General features: G+C 35.8%; 1 protein-coding gene across 7 annotated transcripts in view; it reads left to right on the top strand.

Moving 5' to 3' along the window:
- DDHD1 (DDHD domain containing 1) overlaps positions 1–23,345 on the top strand; it is a 70,504-nt gene extending 47,159 nt beyond the window's left edge. For 4 of the 7 annotated variants that reach the window (XM_020912854.2, XM_070469372.1, XM_070469370.1 and 1 more), the window contains 6 exons: positions 948–1,023; positions 5,544–5,693; positions 8,375–8,627; positions 9,638–9,829; positions 12,366–12,449; positions 17,678–23,345. In XM_020912854.2, coding sequence (XP_020768513.2) covers positions 948–1,023; positions 5,544–5,693; positions 8,375–8,627; positions 9,638–9,829; positions 12,366–12,449; positions 17,678–17,859 — 937 coding nt within the window. In that variant the 3' untranslated portion in view covers positions 17,860–23,345. The remainder of the gene's footprint in view (positions 1–947; positions 1,024–5,543; positions 5,694–8,374; positions 8,628–9,637; positions 9,830–12,365; positions 12,450–17,677) is intronic. The other 3 variants (XM_070469373.1, XM_070469371.1, XM_020912858.2) reach the window with 1 other exon arrangement.
- The last annotated feature ends 753 nt before the right edge of the window (positions 23,346–24,098 follow it).

The following is a 24,098-nucleotide window of genomic DNA, read 5'->3' as shown; positions in this document are numbered from 1 at the left end:
TACTGTGTTTTAATTCTTTGCTACATTTCTATCTTCATCTCTAATTACATGCTCTTGTTCTCTTGATGGTCATTCAACTGACTCTAATATAATCTGTGAAATGTCACTCATTTTGATAGCATTATATAAAACAGCCAATTTAGTTAACTTAAACTTTTATTCAGGAAGCATTGAATTTATTTTAGTCCTACAGAAATTGTCTAAGGATTTCATTAGAATTTTATTAATAAGTACCATAGGGAAAATGCATAAATTTTATAGTATCAAAATAGCTAATAGTTTTGAGAGAAAGTGTCATGTTGCAAACTTTAGCACTGTGTTTTTTGTGTTTTGCTTTTGTAACACTGTATTTTAGACAAATTCAAGTTAAAATGTTTTTAACAGATTTAGAAAATGAACTGAACCTTTTTAAATTTGTTCCATTGTTTATTAAATGTAAGTACATACAGAACATTGTATTAGGAAAAAAGTGGAAATAACTCAAGTGTTCATCAACAGAGAAAGGCTAAACTGGGTTTATCTACATTACGGGCAATTAAACAGTTGTTATAAAGAGTGAAGTAGGTTAGGAGGCAATGAAGTGAAAAGATTGCTAAGATTCATTATTAACTGTAGAAAAAGGAAAGACATAGAAAAGGGTATGTGGTGTGAACATTTGGTATGGTTTTTTTAAAGTGTATATATGCTTGTATGTGCCTCACATTTTACTAAAGATTCCCCCCACCAAAACCTATTAACAGCATGTATTGGAAGAATAGGGTACTTTACTAATTATGTCATAAACTTTTATAAACTTTCTGTACTACAGCAAGTTCATTTATTAAATACTGTCAAGAATTAATTTGAGGGATTGGATGATTTCTTTATGCTTAGTGAACTAGTGAGCATCTAATACTTAAATGAAATTATGAATATGAATGTGTACATAATCTCATACTCCTCCCTAGGCTGCGAGAAATTGAAGAACGGCTACGTGGTTTGAAAGCATCATCTATGACACAAACACCTGCCTTAAAATTTAAGGTAAGGAAAGACAGATGAGATTTTCATTGTTTATCTCAATTTTTTTTTCAAGCATCATTTAAAGCATGACGTCAGGGATCAAATGAAATCCTAATTCTTTGAAGTGAGTCTTTTTTTGAACCCTTACAGTGTGTTGGACCCTGCTGGTTTTCTAGATTCTACTAAGAAAAGAATGGACAAGACTCAAAATACATAACACAGCGTTACTGGGGCTATTATATAGAATAATATGTAGGCACAAGAAGGAGGTTTAATTTTGCCTAAAGGTTTATAAATGAATGACATTTGTATTTAATCTCTGTAAATTGGGTATTGCCAAGTAGAGGAAAGAAGAAATGCTCTGTTCTTAAAAGAAACAGCATAAACAAAGGCATGGAGGGATATAACTCATAGTACATCCAAAAACAGAGACAGATCTGGGAAATAGCTAATATTTAAAATTAAATGTTTGTGACCAACTAGTTTTATATGGTAAGAAAAATAGCTGGAAGTATATCAGTGATGATTCCACAGATGGAAAGCTGGCATGTCAGCTTAAGTGTATGACAGAAGCACAAGATGTGCATGTAATGCAGTTAGTTTGGAGCAAGGTGAGCAAACCAATTCAGCTAGAATATACAAGATGCAGGGCATAGGGGCTGTGGGAAAGTAGGAAGAGAACTTAGATTTGATGGGACAGTGGAAAGCTTTTCAGGGTTTTTGAGCATCAGAATAGATCTGTCTTAGCAGTGGTTTAAAGAATAAAAAGTAGCAAAGAGACATTGACATTGGCCTATTGGAAAGAACACAGCTTATAGCTGAATAACAGCTGCTTATTTGCAGTGTTAAATGGAGCATGACATAAGTCTCCTAATACTCATTTCCAGTTGAATATATGCCCATGTCTAGTGTACTGTGTTATCTCTTCCTGATACCTGTTTCTTTTATCATAGGAACTTAACATATGGGTTACATGATGGAATGATGCAGACATACTTATTGAATCTATTTCTCTGACATCTAAAGTTTTTTTTTTTAACTTAAACATTTAAAAGCCATATGATAAAGTTATAAGATACATTCAAAACCCATAAGAGCATGGTCTTTGGAGTCACCCCCACCTGGAATTTGAGTTCCATATCTACCACAATTATTATATATAATCAATGTTAAATATGTAGAATTGCTCTGATAGGAAAAATAAACTCTTCTATTTCATGTCCTGGGTTTTGTTGGTTGTGATCCACTAAGTATGTTAGAATCTCAAAATTCAAGTATCACCTTACTAGAATTTATGCCCTTGTCAGCCACAAATTGGCACTTGCCATCTACCTCCATAAGGATTAAGTCATGTGCTGCTGCAGCTGCTAACCTTCAGCAGCCCCCTGAAAGGAGCTCAGGGTGAAGAGCAGAAATGAGGCATTCTGTCCTCGGGGCAGGGGGGCGGCTGGTTGGAAAGACTAGCAGGACAGGTCTTCAGATGGCTAGGTAATTTCCAGAGCCAGTTTTATGAGCACAATTCTTGTATCTCCTCATGTCTTTAAAAGCACTAAGATCCTTCATAGTGATGACTATTCCTCGTGACTAGCAGAAACCTTCTGAAAAAATATGTGCTTGACTGCATGTATTCCTTCTTCACCAAAATCACATACATACTGACCTTCCCCCCTGCATCTTTGCAACAGTTTCTCAAAGCTGCCTGAGGTGCTGTCTCCCAGGATGCAGTCCTCATATTGCCCCAAATAAAACTTAACTCACAACTTTACTGTTGCATGTTTTTTCAAGTTGGCACCCTATAGTTGGTATATCTTTCTAATACATGGTCATGTGGTCTAATAATGTGAATTTTTAATTATATAATTACTTACAGAGAAAAATATATAGATAACTGAAATTTAAAATTCCTAGGTGGAAAAGTGGTAAAGAACCCACCTGCCAATGCAGGAGATGTAAGAGATGCTGGTTTGATATCTGGGTCAGGAAAATCCCCTGGAGAACGAAGTGGTCATCCACTCCATTATTCATGCCTGAAGAATCCCATGGACAGGACAGCCTGGCAGGCTATAGTCCATGGGGTTGCAAAGAGTCAGACACAAATGACTTAGCATACACACACAAAAAGGAATATACAATGCATTGGCAAATTTATTTAGAACTCCAGAGTTCTAAAAGAAACAGAAGTCTTATATGCCTGTTACCTGGCAGATGACTTTACTTTCAGAATAAAGTATTAGATTTGTCACATGTGACCACTGAACTTTAAAAAGAGCAAAAAAATATTAACAAACATTGGTCTGAAGAGTAGAAAACTTTGATTGTGATCATGAGGCTTTGCCACTAACTAGTTATGTAATATTAGCCAAATTACTTAACATCTCTGAATTCCAGAGTACTTAGACTAAATATCTAAAGCATTTCTTCACCCATAAAATTCTTTGACAGCTGTAGATAACACTAAAGCAATCATTACTCTTACTGGAGAGATAAGTAATTCCTTTGTGTTTGTCAACCAAGCTGCAAATCAATCATAAACGAAGAAAAGTCGTTTAATCCATGGGTTTAATGATTTAACAAACATTTATGAAGTGCCTGACCAATGTATAAACCATTTTTCTGGGGTGTACGTGTGTGTACACACATGCATGTGTATATCAAGCAGAAAGGATTTACAGAGCTTTCTCTTCTATCTTAACTATTTTTGTATCTTTATCTTTTATTCTTTTCTCACTTTATAGAAGAAGAAATGAGAGGAATCTTTTCAGAATTGGTGCTTTCATCCCTGTCACTATTATTCTAGATGCTTTTTCTTATATTTTTAATTTTTCTTAATACAGTTCTTCAGCCTTCAAACATCTTTAAGTTACTCCATTATTTAAAAACAAAAACTTTCTTAAAGTTTATTTAGCTTAAAGCTACCATTTCAAACTATGTATTCATTCATATATATTTTTTCACTTGGGAAAAAAATCTCCAGGGGCATGGGAAGAGATTAAAGGTGTGTAAGATTGGAGGCAGGGACACTGTTACAGTATAGTCCAGAGGAGAAGAGATGAAGTGAAATGTTAGAATCTGTTGGAGTGACTTCTTAAATGTTGGAGATAAGAGGGAGGAATTAATTTGTGAGATCTTGAATCAAGATATGGAACATATGCAAGAGGTAAAGTGGGTTTAGGAGGGAAAGCTATCATGTTCTGTATGTAATCCAGTACTAATGACGGCCCTGTTTTTCTTGAAGCGCTGTCCTCCCTTGACTTCCATGCTGCTGCATTATCCTGGTTCTCTTTCTCCTTTAACCCTCTCTTCTGTAGTTTTATCTCCACCTACTCATGAGGTACGGATGTTCCTTAAGTTCTATCTAAAGCCACTTTATTCTATGTGATTCCTAAGCAGTTTTATCCATTCTCTCAGTGTTCATCACTTCTATGATGGTGACACATAGACTTGGATGATGACATATTCAATTCTGTATCTCCTATCCGAAATTCTCGGTTACCTGTTAGGTATGTTACAGATACCTCAAACTAATTATGAACAAAAACATGGTTTACTTAGAGTTTCCTGTTACAGTTCGTAGGTTAATTAATATCTTCCCGGTCAATCAGACCCAAATCTTACAAATCTCCTCTGACTCCTTCTTTATCCCTGTCTCCATTCAAATATTCATGTTGATTCTATCTTAATCTCTCAAATTTCCATTTTGAATGGAACAACTTGTCCTCCTAGGTACAGATTATCTTCTGCCTAACCTCTTTCAGTAGTTTCCTAACTTGTCTCCAAAGTCTACTCGCCTCTTAATTTTTCAGTTCATTCACAAGCTACTACCAGATTTACTAACCTCCTAAAACGTGGGTCAAATCCTGTTCTCTTTCACTATAAAATAAATTATGCTCTGTTTTCTTAGTCAAACAGTCAAGATTCTGTACATTTCTCATTCCAGTTATGTTTTCCCCATAGCCAGTCTTCAACCTTATCAGATTGTTGCCCTTCTCTAAATTAAGCCAGGTTCTTTCCTGCCTCTGCTTTAGTTCATGTGGTTCTATCAGTATAGAATATCTTTCCAGCCCCCAGTGTATCCCAACCCCAACTTTGGAAATCCTCTTCATCTCTTACGGCCAGTGTACATCCTTAATCTACTCACCTGCAGCACGCTTTCCCTCTATTGTGCACTATTTTAGTCTCCTCCACAGGATTGTAAACTCTTGGGTGCAGAAGCTCAGCCTTATTGGTCTATATATGTTTCAGAATACCTAATATTACTTTACACAAAACAGTAGCTTAGTAAGTTTTCCTTCTCCTTATTCTCATTCTTCATTTTCTGTTAGATTTAAAGATTCTGAAGCTGCTCCTGGATAGTTTAAAATAATTAGTGGTTGTTATATATTTAACAAGCAATGCAAATACAATCTAGACAGAACTCATTTAAAATGATATATATCTGGAGATAATTTTACTATTTGTATTTTACCATATATTACATTGTGTCCAAATTCTTTGAAAAACAGTTCACCATTTTTAAATTTAGGGTGACTTTATCATTGTAGGTTGAAAATTTCTTCTGTATGGGATCCCCACTAGCAGTTTTTTTGGCATTGCGTGGCATCCGCCCAGGAAACACTGGAAGTCAAGACCATATTTTGCCCAGAGAGATTTGTAACCGATTACTAAACATTTTTCATCCAACAGATCCAGTGGTGAGTTGTAAATATGGATATCTGTGTCTCAATATTAAATTTTTCCTAAGAGAATCTGTAAGTAATCTTGCAAGGTACTGCTGAATTGATGAGAAAGTATTCATTTACAGACATGTCTTATTTTATTTTACTTCACAGATAATGCAGTTTGTTTTTTTATTTTTTACAAACAAATTTTGTGGCAACCCTGCATTGAGTAAGTCTACTGATGCCATTTTTCCAACAGCATTATTTTTTAATTAAGGTGTATATTTTGCTATTTAGACATAATGCTGTAGCATAGACTTTTAAGTATAGTGGAAACTTAACTTTTATATGCATTGGGAAACCAAAAAAATTGTGTGATTCACTTAATTGCAGTGATCTGGAAGCAAACGTGTGCAGTATCTCCAAGGTATGCTTTATCTATTACACTTGATAAGTTCGTATTTTTTAAATATTTTTCTTTGGTTAGTTTAGGGATTAGGAAGTAAAATACCTTAAAGATGTTCTGTTTATGTTGTATTTGTAGAATGAAAGCATAATGTAAAAATACCATCCAATTAATGGATCCAGTTTATCCAAAGGACAGGAGTCGTCTGAACTTTCAAACCTTAACCAGTTGTGATTCCAATAATGTAGTAGCCATAAAATTTAAAAATCCCACTTTAAATACTTTGTTCTCTAAAGCATGTTGCAACATTGAAATGTGTTTGGTAGATCCTCTTAAAAGTGAGAATATTTAAATACTGTGTATTAAACATGGAAAAGTGGAAGAATTTATTTTAGCCTGGTAGAATTACAACATTTTGGATTTTTGCGTTCTCTGTTATGTTTGTAAATAAATTTTTATACTGTAAATAAATTAAAATTTTTGTAAATAAAAATAAACTTTTCTAATGTAAATAAGGATTTTGCATCCAGGTGAACAGTTTAATGTGAAATAAGATTTTTGGATGAGATAAATTCTTCATTAAATCATATTGGGGACAAGTATTAAATATAACTAAATTTAAGGCAAACTATTTTAAATAGCATTTATTTTCTGAAAAACAGCTTTATATGACTCTGTAAAGTCTTTTAAAAGATCTTTGGCTAGTACCAAATAAATATAACATTGACTAAACACTAGAATTTTAGAAAATTTCCCGTATTTAAAAAAAATCAAAACTACTATATTTAACAAATAAATTTCACTGAAATGGAATCTAGTATTAAATTCAAATACATGACTATACAGTCTTGGCCAGGTCACTTCTAAGACTATCTATTTTTTGTCTATATGATGCAGATGATAATATTTTACCTCAGAGTTGTCAGGATTAAGTAAAACATGTGCAAAGCAGCTAGTTAGACCTTAAGTATATTGTTATATCCATTCATTTTACTGATTTTCCTGTAACTTAAAAGTGAGCTTAAGATTGTAGGTGAACTGTGAGCTATATTTTGTATAATCTTAAACTTTGTTATACAGTTGACCCTTGAACAGCTCTGGGGTTGGGGTACCAACCTTGTGCTCAGTCAAGAATTGGGGTGTAATTTTATAGTCACCTCTCCATATCTACAGTTCCATATCCACAGATCCAACCAATTACAGACCATGTAGTGCTTTAATATCTATTTCTGGAAAAAAAACACACACATATAGGTGGACCCATGCAGTTCACTCCTGTGTTGTTTAAGGGTCAGCTGTATTATGGAGGATTACAAACTCATCATTACAAATTATTTTTTATTATTCATTTTACAGTTTTTCTGTGATTTTTTTTTTAATAGATCAGAACTGTGCTAGGCAGTTTTTCTAAACTTATCTATTCTTCCCAACATCCTTCTGAGGTAGTAGAAATTAGGAAGTATTATTTCTTTTCTACAGCTTAGGAAACTGAGGCTCTGAAACTTTGTGACTTGGTGAGTGTCGTATAGTTAATAAGTGACAGAGGCCAGAATATGAATGCAGGGAATTGTATGCCAAGTCCATTGCCTTTTCTGCTATATCATCCCTATTTCACCTTAGACAAACGGTCTTATATCATCATCTCATGCACTATATTAATCTGCTTGAAAATAGGGTTACCTGAGAGCTTAGATGTTAAAAATTGACCTTATTTACTGTGTTCCAAGTTACTGTTTACTGCTTCAGTTTTGTTCATGAGACTAATATTAATCTAATTGCTAGATGTTATCAGAACATAATAAAAATGAATATTCCTCTGAAAAACAAGGTCTTCCCTGTAGTTCAAACTTCCCTGTAGCTACAAGGTCTTCCCTTGTAGCTCCTGCCCGTAGGCAGGAGACCAGGGTTTGATCCCTGGGTTGGGAAGATCCCCTGGAGAAGGGAATGGCAACCCACTCCCAATATTCTTGCCTGGAGAATCCCATGGACAGAGGAGACTTGCAGGCTACAGCCCATGGGGTCGCAAAGAGTAGGACACAACTGAGCAACTGACATTACTGAAAAACTAATTAAAGGGCATTATTAGCCTAGATTAACTAATTTTTTTATAGTCTCATCATTAAGGATATATAATTAGACAAACTGCATATTATTAACAGTGAAGAAATAGGAATACATGTTAGGAATGTCAGGTTTTGAATCATTTCCTAAGGTCCTCTGAGCACACAGTCGAATAAGAATGAACAGTTTACTAAAACCTAAGCATTGTGCCTTAATGTTTTGTTTCTTTGAATTTTTTTACATCAAGGCTTATAGATTAGAACCGTTAATACTGAAACACTACAGCAACATCTCACCTGTGCAGATCCACTGGTATAATACATCCAATCCTCTACCTTACGAGTATATGAAGCCAAGCTTTCTTCACCCAGCAAAAGATCCTACCTCAGTTTCAGAGAATGAAGGCATCTCAACAATACCAAGCCCTGTGACTTCGCCAGTCTTGTCTCGCCGACACTATGGGGAATCTATAACAAATATAGGCAAAGCAAGCATATTAGGTAATTTCTCTTCAGTATTCTTCATCAATGAACTTAAGCACTTTTATATAGTCATTAAATTTTAGGTACCTGAAAATATATATTACAAAACATCTGAGAGTTAATGTTTAAGTTAACTACTCTCACTTATATTTGAAGACAAAAGCTCTAAATTCTCTAGTTAGATCAGATCCTGTAGTTAGAGAATATAAGATACCTGGATGCACACACACAAAAAAAAGCTGGAGGCCTCAAGTCCCTCATTTTAAAAACCTTGGCCCCATCACTTGCTGTGAAATCTGGAGAAGTCATGTAGTTTTTAATGCTCATCTCCCTCATCTGTGAAATGAGGGGGTGCTTGAGTACTAAGGGTGCCCTGGCCAACCCATTCTCTGATCCGTGTCCACAAAGTCAAATCGTGTCCTTGAGAGCAGCAGGGATATTGAATTTCCCTTTGCGTGGTCTCTAGTTCCAGCCACAATGTTTGGTGTGGCGCTGCGGCTCAATTGTGCGCCTCTTAATTTGTCCTTTGCTTTTGGTTACAAGTTGCCTTAATATAAAATGCCACAAGATGGCACTGTAAACAGGCGCTATCTGCTGGATTCATTGATATTCATCATAGAGATTCATCATAGAGATTGTTTATTCACAGCTTTTTATAACAGATCCACTTTACTTCAGGAGTAGGCATATCAATAGTAAATATATGCCCATGTGAATGGCATGGTTCTTTTTATTAACATTTTTAATCTTACAGAATACTTTAAAAAATAAAAATCACTTGAATAAAATAGAATCTTTTTTTCTTTGTAGGCTGTATTCCTGAAGTTTGTACAACTCTCATTCTGTTCAACACCATTTTTATTTAGAAACCTACAATATAAATTGCAATTTTTTTTTTTGTTTCCACCCTGGAAAAACATGACTAGGGCTTAGTCTTTCTGCCAACTGACTGTAATTACGGGTGGTGCTCTTTAGCCTAGTATGTGGTGTAATTCAGCAGAATGACTGGCCTGTTTTGTGAAATGCAGGGGCTGCAAGCATTGGAAAGGGACTTGGAGGAATGTTGTTCTCAAGATTTGGACGTTCATCTGCATCACAGCCATCTGAGACATCAAGGGACTCCATAGAAGACGAGAAGAAGCCAGTTGCCTCACCGCTCATGACCACCGTGGCAACGCAGACCCTTCCACACAGCAGTTCTGGCTTTCTTGACTCTGCATGTTAGTTCATACTCTTCTTTCCAGGTTTATACTGTGTCCTTTTTAAAACTGGAGGAAGACAAAGAACATTAAGATATTAACACTAGCAGTCCACTCTGTAATCTAAAGTATGCCCTAGCTTTTAAAGAAAAAAAATGCTTTTCCTCTACTTACATTTTCAGGAATAATTCCCAGGTAAATGCAGTTTTACTCTCTGCATGGGTGAAGTAAGTTAAGAACATTAATAAGTGCCTTGTCGCACAGAGATCTTATACATCAAGCATAAAACAAATCTCTTTGTGGTAAGCACCCCTGATTTTTTTAAAGTAGTTTTTTTGTTTTTGTTTTTAAACATGGTCTTCTCAGCCTTAAAAATTCATTTAGTTACTGCAGATCTATGCTGTATCTACTCTTGATACCGTTTTAAAAATGCTCTGCCAAAGCCATCCTGGTGCTAATCCCATAGCTCCCTTCATCAACCTAATTATAAAACCTTCAGAACTTTAATTGTATTGGATCCACTCTATGGCTTCCCATCCTGTCCCTGCTGCCTTGTGTAAAACTCAAGAAATGAGTGAAAGAATGGATAATTATTCTGGACTTGGCAATAGAATGATGCTTTATTAATTTTTTCCAGTGAATTTATAAGGTCTAAAATCTTAATAGTTGTGAAACACTAAAACTCTTAGTGTATATTTACTTCTGAGGGTCTAAACTTAAAAGTTTATTTATAAATATCCAGTGCAATAAAACTAGTAAGTCAGGTCCTAGTTTCCATTGACTTACTTAAGGAAATATAGATTCTGAAACTAGTTATTTCCTTTCTGTAACTATAGCAGAAGAAAGTTTTATTTTTTTTCTCTAAAAATGTTTATTCAGATGCTTAGCTCTGTTTTCTTACTGTGTCTGCTGCTCTAAATTTTAAAATGACCAGCATTCATTGCCGTTCATAAAAAATTAAAAAGGAAGTTGAGATGTGACAGTCCTAGAGGCAGGGTCTTTCTCCATAGTCAGCCCCACTCCACGATGAATTATCCTAGCCATTGCTGAGTTGGACATTCCTATTTGGACCAATTCCATTTTTTAAACTTAATCCTATGCCTGACTGAGTACTAGAAATTTTATAATTTCAAGCCTTTTGAACACTGCCTAGAAAATTCATTTTAGATTTTGATATTTGTACAAAATTCATATTTTTTATGAGTTACTCTACATTTATTGCTTAATAACAGAAATGAGATTGTGAAAATGTAAAATTTTGTTGCAACATGCAGATGTCAAAAGAAAACTATAAACGTCTGAAGAAAAATAACTTCAAAAAATTTGGTAAGATGGCCGGTAAAAAGCCACAATTCCTTGTAATGTTAATGCACAGCAATGATGCTAGTAAACGTTAGGGTGAATAAACGAACAAGAAGAGCAGGGTAGAATTTGAGCCCCTACAGAATTCTATAGGATCTGAGGGAAAAAACTGTCTTTTAGTGTTTTTGCTATTTAACTTAGAAATTTCAAAGTGATAATGATAATAAAGAAGAAACATTTCTTCTTCCAGGACATGTGAAGGTAGAAATGCTTAGTTTTATTGCATTATAATATTTTAACAAAATACGTTTTCTGTCATTCTTGCATATAAATTCTTTGTTGGTTCTAATGGCAAATTACTTACCAACTATAGACTCAGCTAACTGAGCTAACATGATTTCTTAGTTTCGTGTTTTCATCTTTAGATATAGATTTTTAAAGTCCAAAACTTTTAACATTGGACAACTGCTGTAGTAGAATTATGCCTTTTAAATCAAATCCTCTATATGTACCTTTGACTTGCTCCAGTAATATACTCTTCTCTGTAATCCTGATTTAGATAAATTTCTTAAATCATAATTGCTATTTTGGCTGTATCTTGCAAATCATAAAACCTTTCTTCCTTAAATCTTCTTTCTGAAATTTGATCACTGTGGTTAGGTGATTCTGGCTTCCTTCCTTCTTGCTCACATTGATTGCCTCAGTTCTTCTCGATAACCTTCATTCTAAGGCTACTGACTTTGATTCTCCTGCTTTTTGAGGGTAAGATGGACACAGACTGAATTCGTGATCAATCAGTGTTTCTCTCTCTGAAGAGTTAGTGTTGTCAATTGAAACTACTTCGTTGACATCAAGTTGAAGCAACTTATATAGCTGCTGTTCATTTCTTTTTTCTGGTGGTTTTACTCTTTCTTTTCCTGTACTGCCTTGTGTTTGTATCATATCATGAAAAGAATTTGTTCCTTTTAGCACTGTTTTGCCTCTAGGTTAGAACTTAAGTGAACTATAAATTTGGGGGATGTTTGAGTGTTAACAGATTATGACATTGTATTTTGAAGTTAATTATGCTTACATTTTCCATGATAGAGCTCTTCACAGAAACCTAATTGTGTACTTCTTTTTGTTTGCTAGGTTTAATCAGCTTATTTGGGAGTATTGTTCTAACTTTTGGCCACTGCATCACTGAAGGCCATTTGTCACCATCAGCCAACACTTTACAGCATCTTGTGTTTTGTGTTTTTTTTTTTTTTCACAGATTTCAGACTTCAAGAATCGTTCTTTAACCTCCCACAACTTCTTTTTCCGGAAAATGTAATACAGAATAAAGATAATACCCTCGGTATGGTATATGTCAGGAATAGCATTCAGAACGCTATGAAAACTGTCTACTTAGATTTCTTCTGCTCACTGAAAACTTGATCAGTTTTTCTATGAGAGCAGCTTTAATGTTGCCATTAACAGACTATTTTAAATGTATTCTCTTCCTGTATTTCCTAATCTTAAATGGTAGTGGTCCTGAAACCTGACTATTCATTAGTTACTTAGTGTGCTAAAATATATCATACTCCTATATGCTTCTCCAAAGAAGGAACTGTTTAGAGATAGAAAAAAAGCATTAGGCCATTTTCTTTCTTCTCTATTGCCCTCCAGCCTTCAGAGAGCTTCACTGTTCTTTTCATGTAATATATTTAAATATAAAAGGATTTCAAAGTATAAAGAGTTTAATCATTCCTAGTTATTTCAGATATTAATAACACTACCCCTAGGGCTGTTAGTATGCCACAGATGATACCTGGTTTCAACACAAATATTTAATAGTCTTTAGAGGTATAGGCTTGCTTTGAAAAAAACTTATTATTGGCTACAAGAGATATTTTCAGTTTCCTGATTTTCAGCAGATTCAAAATGTATTAGTAAAGATTAATCTTAGCAGTTTAAAATTATTTTTATCATTAACTTCTCATTCCTTTTTTCTATATCTTTCTCTTTCCTTTTTTTAAAAATAATGGATTTGTCTTTAACAAAAAAAGTAAGTTACAGGTTTCTCCTTGGATTTTCAAACTGTATCTAATTTTGCAATTTCTATGTTTATAATTGCTAATTTTCATGCATTTTTTCTTTCAAAAAAAAAAATCTTCACTAGATATAGATTCCAAAACAGTGTGTCAGCATAACAAGCTGATTTGGGCTTTTGACTCTGTGACAGCAGTTTGTGTTGATCTAATTCAGTGAACTCCTCTCAAGAAATGATTTTTATAAGTGCTGTCTCTAGTCCCTACTCATATAATAGTCACTTCCATAAAGAAATAACTGATGTGTGCTTTTTGAATATTTAGAGAAAGGAAAATTAATCCATTCATCTGTTTGTCCTACATTCAAGTAGTCCTTTTATCCACTGCCTTAAAGCCATCCCAACTACCTAAGCAGTTAGACCACTCGTCATAACTGCACCACATTGATTCAGATGGTAATATGTATATGGCTTCTATTTTCTCTTCTCCCATGAGGCAAGTAGATAGTCACTAGAAGAGACACCAAGATGAACCCATTTCAATGCTGCCCATAAAGAAGTTAAATGCTGATGTGGAAACTTAAGTATATTTTAGAGGGCATATATTCTTGTAGGGAAGGTGGATAGCTACAGAAATAATATAATATATGGTAGAATTTGATGAACCTTATGACAGATTCTAAGGAGAGAGAAAACTGTTTTCACCTGGAGAAATAAAAAAAAGGTTTTGTGGAAGTACAACTTAAATAAGCAGAGATGAAGAGACATTTCAGAGAGAAGAAACAGCACAGCACAAGCAAAAACACAGAGATGGGAAGCACAGGTTATGTAGAGATCTAGAAGTTAGTTCTGAGAAGAACCAAGGTGAGTAGAAGGGACGAGTTCTGAATATGCTGAGGAGCGTTTCTCCATCCAGATGGTAGAGGATCCAGCAGATCTGGCCATCCCCAGGAGTTCCTTTGTATTCTTATGAGCCTGTGTTTCCCCAGATAGCCCATCTGTTGTCAAATGCTATAGGTGTCTGAATGTCTTTCAGAGTAGTGTTGGGAAGTTTGGGGGTCAGAAAATGGCAACTAATTATAAAGTTCATTATGGAGTTTTTGCTACTTTTTTTAAATAAAGGATGTTTGAAGAATGTTTTTAAATATATTTGGAGCTATGATAAGTCACAAAATGTAAATACTCCTTGGATATCAAACATCTAACTACATAAAATATATGGTTGCTCTGAGACAGAGGAAAAATAAGATATAATTTATCAAGAACTCTGAACATATATTGCAAATGACTCTTTCATCAGTCATTTGGAAATCCAGTTTCCTTTACTAGTACTTTAAGTGGTTTTCTTAGTATGTACCTAGAGCCTAGAATCATGCAATTATGATCATAATTGCTATTTATAAATAGGTAATTTTTTAAGATTCATTAAGTTTTTGAAAATTTCTCTCTAGCGTGTTAAGACACTCCCTTTAAATAGAAGAAACCTGTCCAATTGGTACACATTATAATACTAAAATGGTTACTTTCTATTCATGTATTTTGCTTTTTAACACCATATCCAGGTTGACAAGCCCTGTGCACAAAAGAACACTCTACTGAAAGCAGAGTGCTGAGGAATCTCTGCCTTCACCCTGGGTAGATGGCAGACATTTGCTTGGGGAATAAGGAGGGAAATGTGCCCATATGCATGACTCCCCCAAAAAGAAAAAGTGAAAGCGAAGTTGCTCAGTCGTCTCCAACTCTTTGTGACCCCATGGACTGTAGCCTACCAGGTTCCTCTGTCCATGGGATCTTCCAGGCAAGAATACTGGAGTGGGTTGCCATTTCCTTCAACCCATGTTTTAAAACAGTGAAAGCAAATTATTGATGATTGTTAAAGCCAGCAAAAAAAATTTTTTTTTTCATTTTTACCTCTCCTCAACTTTCAGTTCAGTTCAGTTGCTCAATTGTATCTGATTCTTTGTGACCGCATGAACCGCAGCACACCAGGCCTCCCTGTCCATCACCAGCTCCCAGAGTCTACCCAAACCCATGTCCATTGAGTCGGTGATGCCATCCAACCATCTTATCCTCTGTCATCCCTTTTCTTCCTGCCCTCAATCTTTCCCAGCATCAGGGTCTTTTCAGATGAGTCAGCTCTTTGCATCAGGTGGCCAAAGTATTGGAGTTATCTTAAATTCTCTTTTTGTAGGTACAGGCATATTAACTCGTAGGCACTCCAGAGAAAAGGATTAAGTGATTCTATGTTCTCCTCTTTCTTGACCTAATTCAGTGAAAGAAACTAGGAAAAAACTACTAACCTGTCTAGTGCCACCCCTTCTTGATACAATAATAATGAGAAGGCAGGTCCAAGGCAACTCCATGTAGATTTGGGCCGACTTCGGCCAAGAGCACATCTCACAGCACACGTAGAATAGTGCTACCATGTAGTGACCTCACACCATTGGGAATTCTGTGATCTACATAAAAAAGATGAGACATTGGCCCACCTACATCCATCCATCCACCCACCTGTAAAACCAACACAAATATGGTGTCAGCTGCAAACCAGACTGCCTGGGGTAAACCTTTTAAGGAAGATGAGAGACTGTAAAACAGGTTCATCAAGTACAAGCTGGTTACCTAATTTCCACTTTGATGGGGACTACCTACAGATAAATAGGGAGGGAATAGGGTAGGCCAATCTAGTTAATGACAGTTATTAAAGATCCTCTAGTTGATAAGGACAGGGACACATAATGGGGCATTAAATTTGTCATTTGAGTTTGTAGTATATGAAAGGCAGTGTTGCACAGTGATAGCACATTAAGAATACATTTCGGGGGCATAAAATCAAAGTGGAGCCAAGTAACACTGGTTATAACAGGAGAAATCTCCCTTTAACTTTAGAATGACAGTTGTTTGAGACTGTTGGACTAGGAAAGCATTCTACAGTGGCCTTTAAAAGGAATTCTTAGAAATAACATGGTATGGGCTTCACCAATTTTAGTGTGTATTTCCCATCTCTTCATTTTTCCTCTTATTTCTCCTTTTTTTTCTTCATAACTGACTTCACCTGGACTCCTCTTCACCATGTTTGAGAATTCATTTCTTCTTTTCATCTTCTTGTCTGTTGTGCCAGAATGTACCTACGAATTTTAACACAGATGTCCCATGAAATACGAAAGATAAAAGATTAAGACATTCCTACCCCACAGTTCAACATGTGGATTTCAACTATTTCTGACTTCTAATGGACTAGCTTATAATTTAAATGAGAAAAATAGCAGTTTTGTAAAAGGTCTATGTCAATATATTTCATAGTGCTTTATAACCTGATTGGGTATTTATACTGTTTAAGTGTAAATAAATCTTATCTAAAAATTTTTAGATAAGACCCATGGACATTCTTTGTCAGAAAAGCACAATTGAGTAGAAAAATAACTATAAATCACCAAATGGTATTGTTTAAAATATACATTAGCTAAACGTTTATATGAAATCTTGCTCTAAAATGATGTGATTTGCTTTATGCGATTTCCAAACTTCACAAGTAAAGCAAAACCCAACTTTTTCTCCAACCTCCTTAATTTTTGCCAGTTTTTACTTTTTATACCTGCTAGTACGCTGAACAAAAGAGCAGATTTCTGAATGGTAGTGATTTGGGTACTTTTATTTTTAAGACAGACCCTTCATACTGTGTGGCTTATTGACAGTTTTTGAAGAATTCCTGAAGATGAGATTATTGTTTTTCTAAGTGTTTTATCTCTTAAGGATTTGTTAGATGAACCAATTGCAGTCTTATAGCCTTGGATTTGGTAAGGTGATTTTTCTCATGTGTTACAAGGACTTTGTGTGTGTGTTTTTAAAAAAACTTAATTTACTGAACTGTTTGAGGACAGCCCTGTTTAAATGAAGTCCTTCCTCTCAAGGGTTACCACTGTTCCTCCCAATTTCACTTTCCCAGCCAGTGGATTCTTGAGCACGTGTATGTCCCAGGTACATGTTTGGCCCTGCTGACAGGATCGAGACTAGAGTATGTTCTGGCCCTTTGAGGAATTCAGCATAACGGGGAGGAAAACACTGTAGGACTATAGTAGATGTTGTCTTCCAACATGTTCCCCTGAGCCAGTTGATGTAAAGAGGCTCCCCTGTGAAGGAGCCTTTGAGTGCCCTGTTGCACTCCTGCTGACATTACTGCATGTAAGGCTGACCTATCATTCTGCAAGAAGACTATTTGCCGTATCTTTCAGGTTAGGCACAAATTATAAATAGGAAAGCCAGTTTCTTTATTCCAAATATACTGTATGGTAGCAAGTGAGATTTTTTTCTTACTTTATTATTCCATACTGACCTGAACATACAAAGGAGAGGGTTCACCAGACAGAATCCTGAGCTACTGAGGCTCTTGAGTATTTTCTTCCCATAAGGTGAGAGTGGAAAGTCACTTTTTAAAAGATAGTAATAATAATTAGGAGAGTCACTTGTGTTTGGTAAATTTTTATTCTCCAATATAGTAAGTCTGTGTAGAAAGAATCTTACTGTGATACTTACTCATTTGTTTGACTTCTTTTTAGTGGAACTGGATCACAGAATTGACTTTGAACTCAGAGAAGGCCTTGTGGAGAGCCGCTATTGGTCAGCTGTCACGTCGCATACTGCCTATTGGTCATCCTTGGATGTTGCCCTCTTCCTGTTAACCTTCATGTACAAACACGAGCACGATAATAATGTGAAACCCAGTTTAGATCCAGTCTGAACCCTTGAAGGACATTAATGGCCCAAAACTGATTTTTTTCTTGTTAAATATGTGTGTCAAAATATGAAAGTTTCATGTTTAAGTATGTTTCAGTTTTGTTTAGGGCAAGAAATATTAGAATTTGAAAGCACTTTATTTTATTTAAAAAAGCAGAACAAATGTTCAGTTTGAAAGAAGTTATTTATAATTTTCATCATTTTAATTATGAGTCTGACAGAACCCCCTGCAGAGAATCAAGGAAGACCTGGAAATGAGGAAGATTTGGGTGACCTGCAAGATTATAAATCACAATCTAATTTCTCCCAAATATAAAGGCTTATTAATGGGTTGAGCCTAATGTATTAACCAAAGTATGTTATAAATCTAAAATGATCAAGGTCCAGGATAGTCTATGTAAAGATCGCAAGGTGATATCATTGTTTTAGATTTCTATGAAAACTTCCATTTCCACAATTTCTTTGAAACATGAGTTTAAAATGTTTTGAATTTAACTTGTTTAGAAAACCTAATGCTGAGAGAAACATTTGAACTACTGTATAGTTTATTACCTCTGACTAATTGCTTTATGTCAATGTATGAAACATTACATTTTTTAAAAATTTCTTTGAACAATTTAAGAACCACATTTATTTTCCATAGTGTTAAGACCCTTTTTTCTCAGAACTCCATCTTTGTACTCTTCAGATGAATATATAGACACTGTGGCATAATTTCAGTATTTTTTCCATTAAAAACTTGTAGTTTCACACAAATAACACTAGTTCAATTATTTTGAAAAAGAAAGTGAACTTTTTATTATGTCACATGCACCTCATAGAAAACTAAAGTTTTCTACTTGACACAGAATACTCCAGAATAGGTACATTTAGTAAACTTTGTTGAAAAACTAGTCAACTTCTTTGGAGTAGGGAGTATAACTATTTTAATTAAATATATAAGCATCCATGTGCCAAACAAATAACACATACAAAGGGGATAGAGTGCCCTAACAAATTTTTTAAGTGTTTGGAGGAATTGTAGTTGCATCATAGACACAATAGTTCAGGATTCTGAGGCATTGAAAGAGTTTCCTCAGCAGTCATTTTTTCCACAGTGCTTTTCATCTGAGGAGCTCAAAGTGCTTTGCGATTTAATAATCTATGTAGTAGCTCCTTGAAGTAAGTGAATGAGTGTTATTCTCATGTTACATGTTAACACACTAAGGCACCAAAATCTATAAAGTGCCTTGAATTAGATGACAAAGCAAACCAGGAGAACTCAGACTGAAGACAGGCCATGTTCTTTTATGTGCTGTTTGTTGGCTAACACACATGACCTCTTATTTTGCAAATAATAATAATAACAGAAGTTGCAATTCATAACTTGGAGAAATGACTGAAACTGGTCCTTCACCCTACTGGTCATATACATTCTTGGGTTCTCACAGGCAAAGGAGGAGTTACTTACAAGGGATCAGTAACCATTTCTGCCACAGTCAACCCTCACTTCTGAGGGGCTTCCACTGGGGTTCTACTTAAGGTGCTGCCATTACTTATCTTAGCTTCACAGAAATCATTGTCAAACTAGAAGCAAAGTTGGTCAGTTATACATCTCACCTTCTTTATGAGATATAGAATCTTTGGCTTACTCGTAGACTTTACTTGGTTGGCCTTTCATTGAATTTGCACAACATAAAGCACTTCTTAGTGCTTAAAAAGATCCTAGTCTCCATGCCCAAATATGTGACTCACTAAGAAACTCTTGCTATAAAAGGCTTTTGATGCTATCTTAGCAAAGCTGAAGCAATGTCTTTCAAATTTAGAGATTCCTGTGAACAAAGGTCATTCTCATACCCTGTTTATTTCATAGCTCTGTTTAGTTTTCAGGAGAATTAAACTTCCATCTCATATGACTGTTTCATTAAAGGTACATGAGTTTTTGGGTCTTAAGACATTCAAATGCCTCAGAGCTTAAAGGGATTCATTTTTAACCACTAGAATGTTAAGAGCCCCTTTCACCTGAGGGGAGTGAAAACCTATCAAACCTTTTAATTTGATATTCAGTAAAAGGAAAATTATACTCCCATAGCTATAGGAGTACATCAGCTTCCACTTTTTCATGTTAGGGAAAAAATCCAATTTAGCCACATGGAAGTTATTTGAATTCTTGAAAAGAGCAATATTCAAAACCACCTTTTCAAAATGAGATATTCTGGATTATTGGACAGGTGTTTTGTTTTGAACTCATAATTTCATAAACATGGTGATTTTTATTTCACAGTACTCTTCTTGTTTCCATGTCTCTGCATGTTATCATGGAATGTACTTGTATATACTCAAGTAATATACAGAGTATGTGTAATTCTAGCTTGATTTAGAAGCTAAGTCAGTTACTGAGTAACATTTTGCAACTTTATTCCTGCAAGTACTAAATTGGCCAAAAAGTTCTGTTTTTGATACCATTAAAATTCTATTCTCTACTTTGTGTACCTGCTATGATGATTCTTCTGAGTACTGGTCAGACCATTCAAACAATTTTAATCCAGTTAGGCCCCCAAGAATTATTTATACTTAGAATAAGGAGAATGTTTTGTTAGATCATAACTTTATTTTTGACAGTAATTATACTTGTGTTATAATCCAGTGTTACAGTATATTAGCACTTATTAAAAAATGTTCTTGGTTTCCTGGTAACTAATTTATATTGAAGTAAGCCTTAAGAACCTTTTATTTTACTTCTGTTAGATAGCATCTGTCAGCCTTCAGGAATTCTCACACTGAACAAGTTCTTTAGAAGGTCTCAGATGGTGACATGGAAACATTCATCTCATTTTCTCTGTTTCCTCATTGGAGCTGAAGTATTCTGGTCTTATTCTGGCTTTGCCTACCCCTAAAGAGTAAACAGGGGAAAACACCATCAGTGGAGTGTCACAACCCATTCCACAACTCCTTCCAGTGATGACACTTTAAGCCCCTTAAGGTAGAACTAGACCAAACCTTGAGAGTTCACACTAAGGCCTACAGTAGAGGAAAAATAATTGAGTTGCTTTCTGATTAATTAGGTGGTTAATATTTCTGTCTTCTCAGCCACAATGAGTAGGGCATTTAGACAACTGGGAAAACTTAATTTGAGTGCGTGTCTTAGAACTGTTTGAATAATATTTTGTTAGCTTGGAAATGAGGCTTAAAAAGATATGTGATATTAAAGAAGGATCACGGCAGAGCTAAAAAGATGATGTAGCAGTCCTTCGCTGGAGAAAACTAGAACTTGACCAGACAAGTCTGAGTGTTGGATAGTTGACTTCTGTGGTTATTCTCAGGTTTCTCTTATCCGAATTCTGCTTGTCATCCTTCTGCTTGAATACTTCTGCCTCAGGCCTCTGCCAGCAATCTGCTGGTCCTCTGACTGAATTTGAAACACATGCAGGGACCTCCGTGGCGGTCCAGTGGTTAAGGCTCCATGCTTCCAATGCAGGGGTGTGGGTTTGATTAAGATTGCCACCAAAAAAAAAGTGCGTTAAGTATTTTTATGGCTAGGTATGGGCAATACATACTGTTTCCTGGCATTTTATAATAACTTACCTACATAGAAAAGCTTTTGCTGTATCTATAGCAGATTTGGCATGAAGCACCCCTACTGAACTCTTAACTCTCTTAATTCTAGGATGGGTCTAAGAACCTTGCAACCCACACTGTCTCCATTTGCTTTAGTCAAGGGGAAAGGAAGTTGCCAAGGAAATACTTGTAGTATTGAGCTTGAAACAGTGTACAGAATGGCAGGATATAAAATTTCATCTCGAAGCTCTCATTTAGTAAATGTTAGTGCTGTCATGATAACAGCATGGATTATATGCATCCTGTTTCAGTCTTCATTGGATATTTGCAGTAATTTTCAGAGGATCTTAAAATTTCTGATTTTAGAGGTCATCTCATCCAACCGTGTTTTAGTTTGATGTAAGCATTTAAATAGCATAAAGGTCTTGAAAAATGAAGGGACAGCGTATTAGGTTGAGCCCAAAGACATTGAAAGACTGAGTACTTGGCAGTAGAGGAGGGAGGTTATGGTCTCTCTACAGACAATTTTCTGTAGACCATAGTGGAATTGACCATCATTTTCCAAAACATGTTATACAGACTTTAATAGATGTTGGTTCAGAAAATAAGTTTGGGAAATGCCAGATTTAGAAGACTTTTACAGCAGGACTTCAGGAGCCCTCAGTGTATTAAATGCAATGTGAATCTGGTGCTGAAAGGTGGAGAAGGGAAGTTTTTCCAAACTTACTTAACCATTGTTAATGGCAACCCATTCCAGTATTCTTGCCTGGAGAATCCCATGGACAGAGGAGCCTGGCGGGCTACAGTCCATAGGGTCACAGAGTCAGACATGACTGAAGCGACTTAATATTCAGCACAGCATTTATATGAACATACTTAGGAAAATGCTGTCACACTTAAGTCCTAAAGAGATGTATCCTTTTGTTTGACAAATGACACTCTTAAGATCAGATGGCCAGCCAGTGATAAGAGTCAGTGCCTTTTTCCTTCCCATAATACATTGGGAGCTCCTAAAGGGCAGAATCCTCCCACCCTCCTGGTAGGAGGGGTGCCTCTTCCTCATCCCCTCCCCCAGTTCCAGCTGTAACCTGATGCTGATGCTCTAGGAGCTGCAAGCTCTCCACGGAGGTTCCCCAGTTGGTCTCCTTTGTTCCCGGGCTCTTGTGAAAGAGTGTCTTACCTGTCCTTTCATGTGTCAGATTCAAAATACCCAGGAAAAAAAAAAAAAAAGCAAAAGAATGAAAAAATTAAGGAAAAAAACAAAATGCCCAGGAAACATAGTTTTTCATTCTGGTGATAAATGCAAACAGGAAAACAAGTTGCAGACTGTTAAATAATATTGTTTTTGTGTCCTTTTCAAACTGTGCATATATTGACCTTTTATCAATTCATGTCACATAGGGCCCTTCTAAAACTGTCCCATCATAGGTTAACTAATAGAAATTTTAAAATTCAAGTGTTATATTTTTGGGAGACTATAGGAGATGAGTTTCTGGTCTGTGTGTCTTTTCCCCCAAAATAGTCTTTTTGGCAGGTAGTTAGCATGTACTTTTCCTTGGCCTTTGTGTTGGATTACAAGTGGAAGTGCACTTAGTATTGTCCATTGCCTTATGGTTTTTCATTTATGTGTCACAGGGAGCAACTTGCTTCCTTCCCATCCTACCGTTGTCAGGCTATGTTGGGAAGCTATTCTTTAGGGAGATTACATCTGGTCTTCTGCTGGAGTAAGATAGAAAACAAGTATGTGTTAATACCTGACCTTTAATCCTTTCTCCTAGAAGACATCAATTACCTTTGTGCATCATTCATATCTTCCCTTAACAACACCCACACTCAATACTGTCTCTGCTTGATCTCTGAAAATACTTGATTCCCTGTGAGCTTTGTGATAAAAGTATAACCATTTTGGGGGTCTAAGGCTGTCATAATAAATCCAAACTCTGCCAACAAGAATCTGGGTTTTTTTGGTTTTGTTTTTTACTTTTGCCACTAGGCATTCCCTGGTGGCTCAGCTGGTAAAGAATCTGCCTGCAATGTGGGAGACCTGGGTTTGATCCCTGGGTTGGGAAGATCCCCTGGAGAAGGGAATGGCTACCCACTCCAGTATCCTGGCCTGGAGAATTCAGTGGACTGTATGGTCCATGGGGTTACAAAGAGTTGCACGCGACTGAGCAACTCTCACATTTCTCAGAGGGAGGTAACACTTTATGACTCTTGGAACTCTGAGGTTGTTGCCTTTCAGCTTCTGTGACTTCTTGTGTTCACCCTCCCTAAGTGCTGCCAGTGACTGCAGTAACAACTCACAGAAGGTGGGCCTTTTCATTTTCTTTTCTTCATTGCCTCTCATTTTCAGTAGTCAAGGCAGGTTGGTTTTCTGTATTCAGTTTTGCTGAAGCATTTTTCTTGTTTGATCTGAGCAGTGGCCAGTTCAGATGGCAAAAAATACATAACTTTCATTTTAGAATTTTTCCAGTTTTGATTTTTCTCATTTGGAACTTGTGCATTCACCTTTGATAAGTTCAAGGAAGTGAGAGGTAAGTAGTAGAACTCTCTCCTGGATTACACTTTTTCTCTAGGTGAATTGATGCGTTCATTATCTCATTCACCAAGCACAAGTCATTGTGACCTCTATTAGACAATCTCAAAGAGTAGGCTGTTCTAAGCATTTTTAGGAACATGGTCCTCCTCATCTTTGTTTATGGTAAT

Source organism: Odocoileus virginianus, chromosome 6, assembly GCF_023699985.2.
Source record: "Odocoileus virginianus isolate 20LAN1187 ecotype Illinois chromosome 6, Ovbor_1.2, whole genome shotgun sequence".
In the NCBI taxonomy this organism is placed as follows: domain Eukaryota; kingdom Metazoa; phylum Chordata; class Mammalia; order Artiodactyla; family Cervidae; genus Odocoileus; species Odocoileus virginianus.
This window is presented reverse-complemented; position numbering and strand designations above follow the sequence as displayed.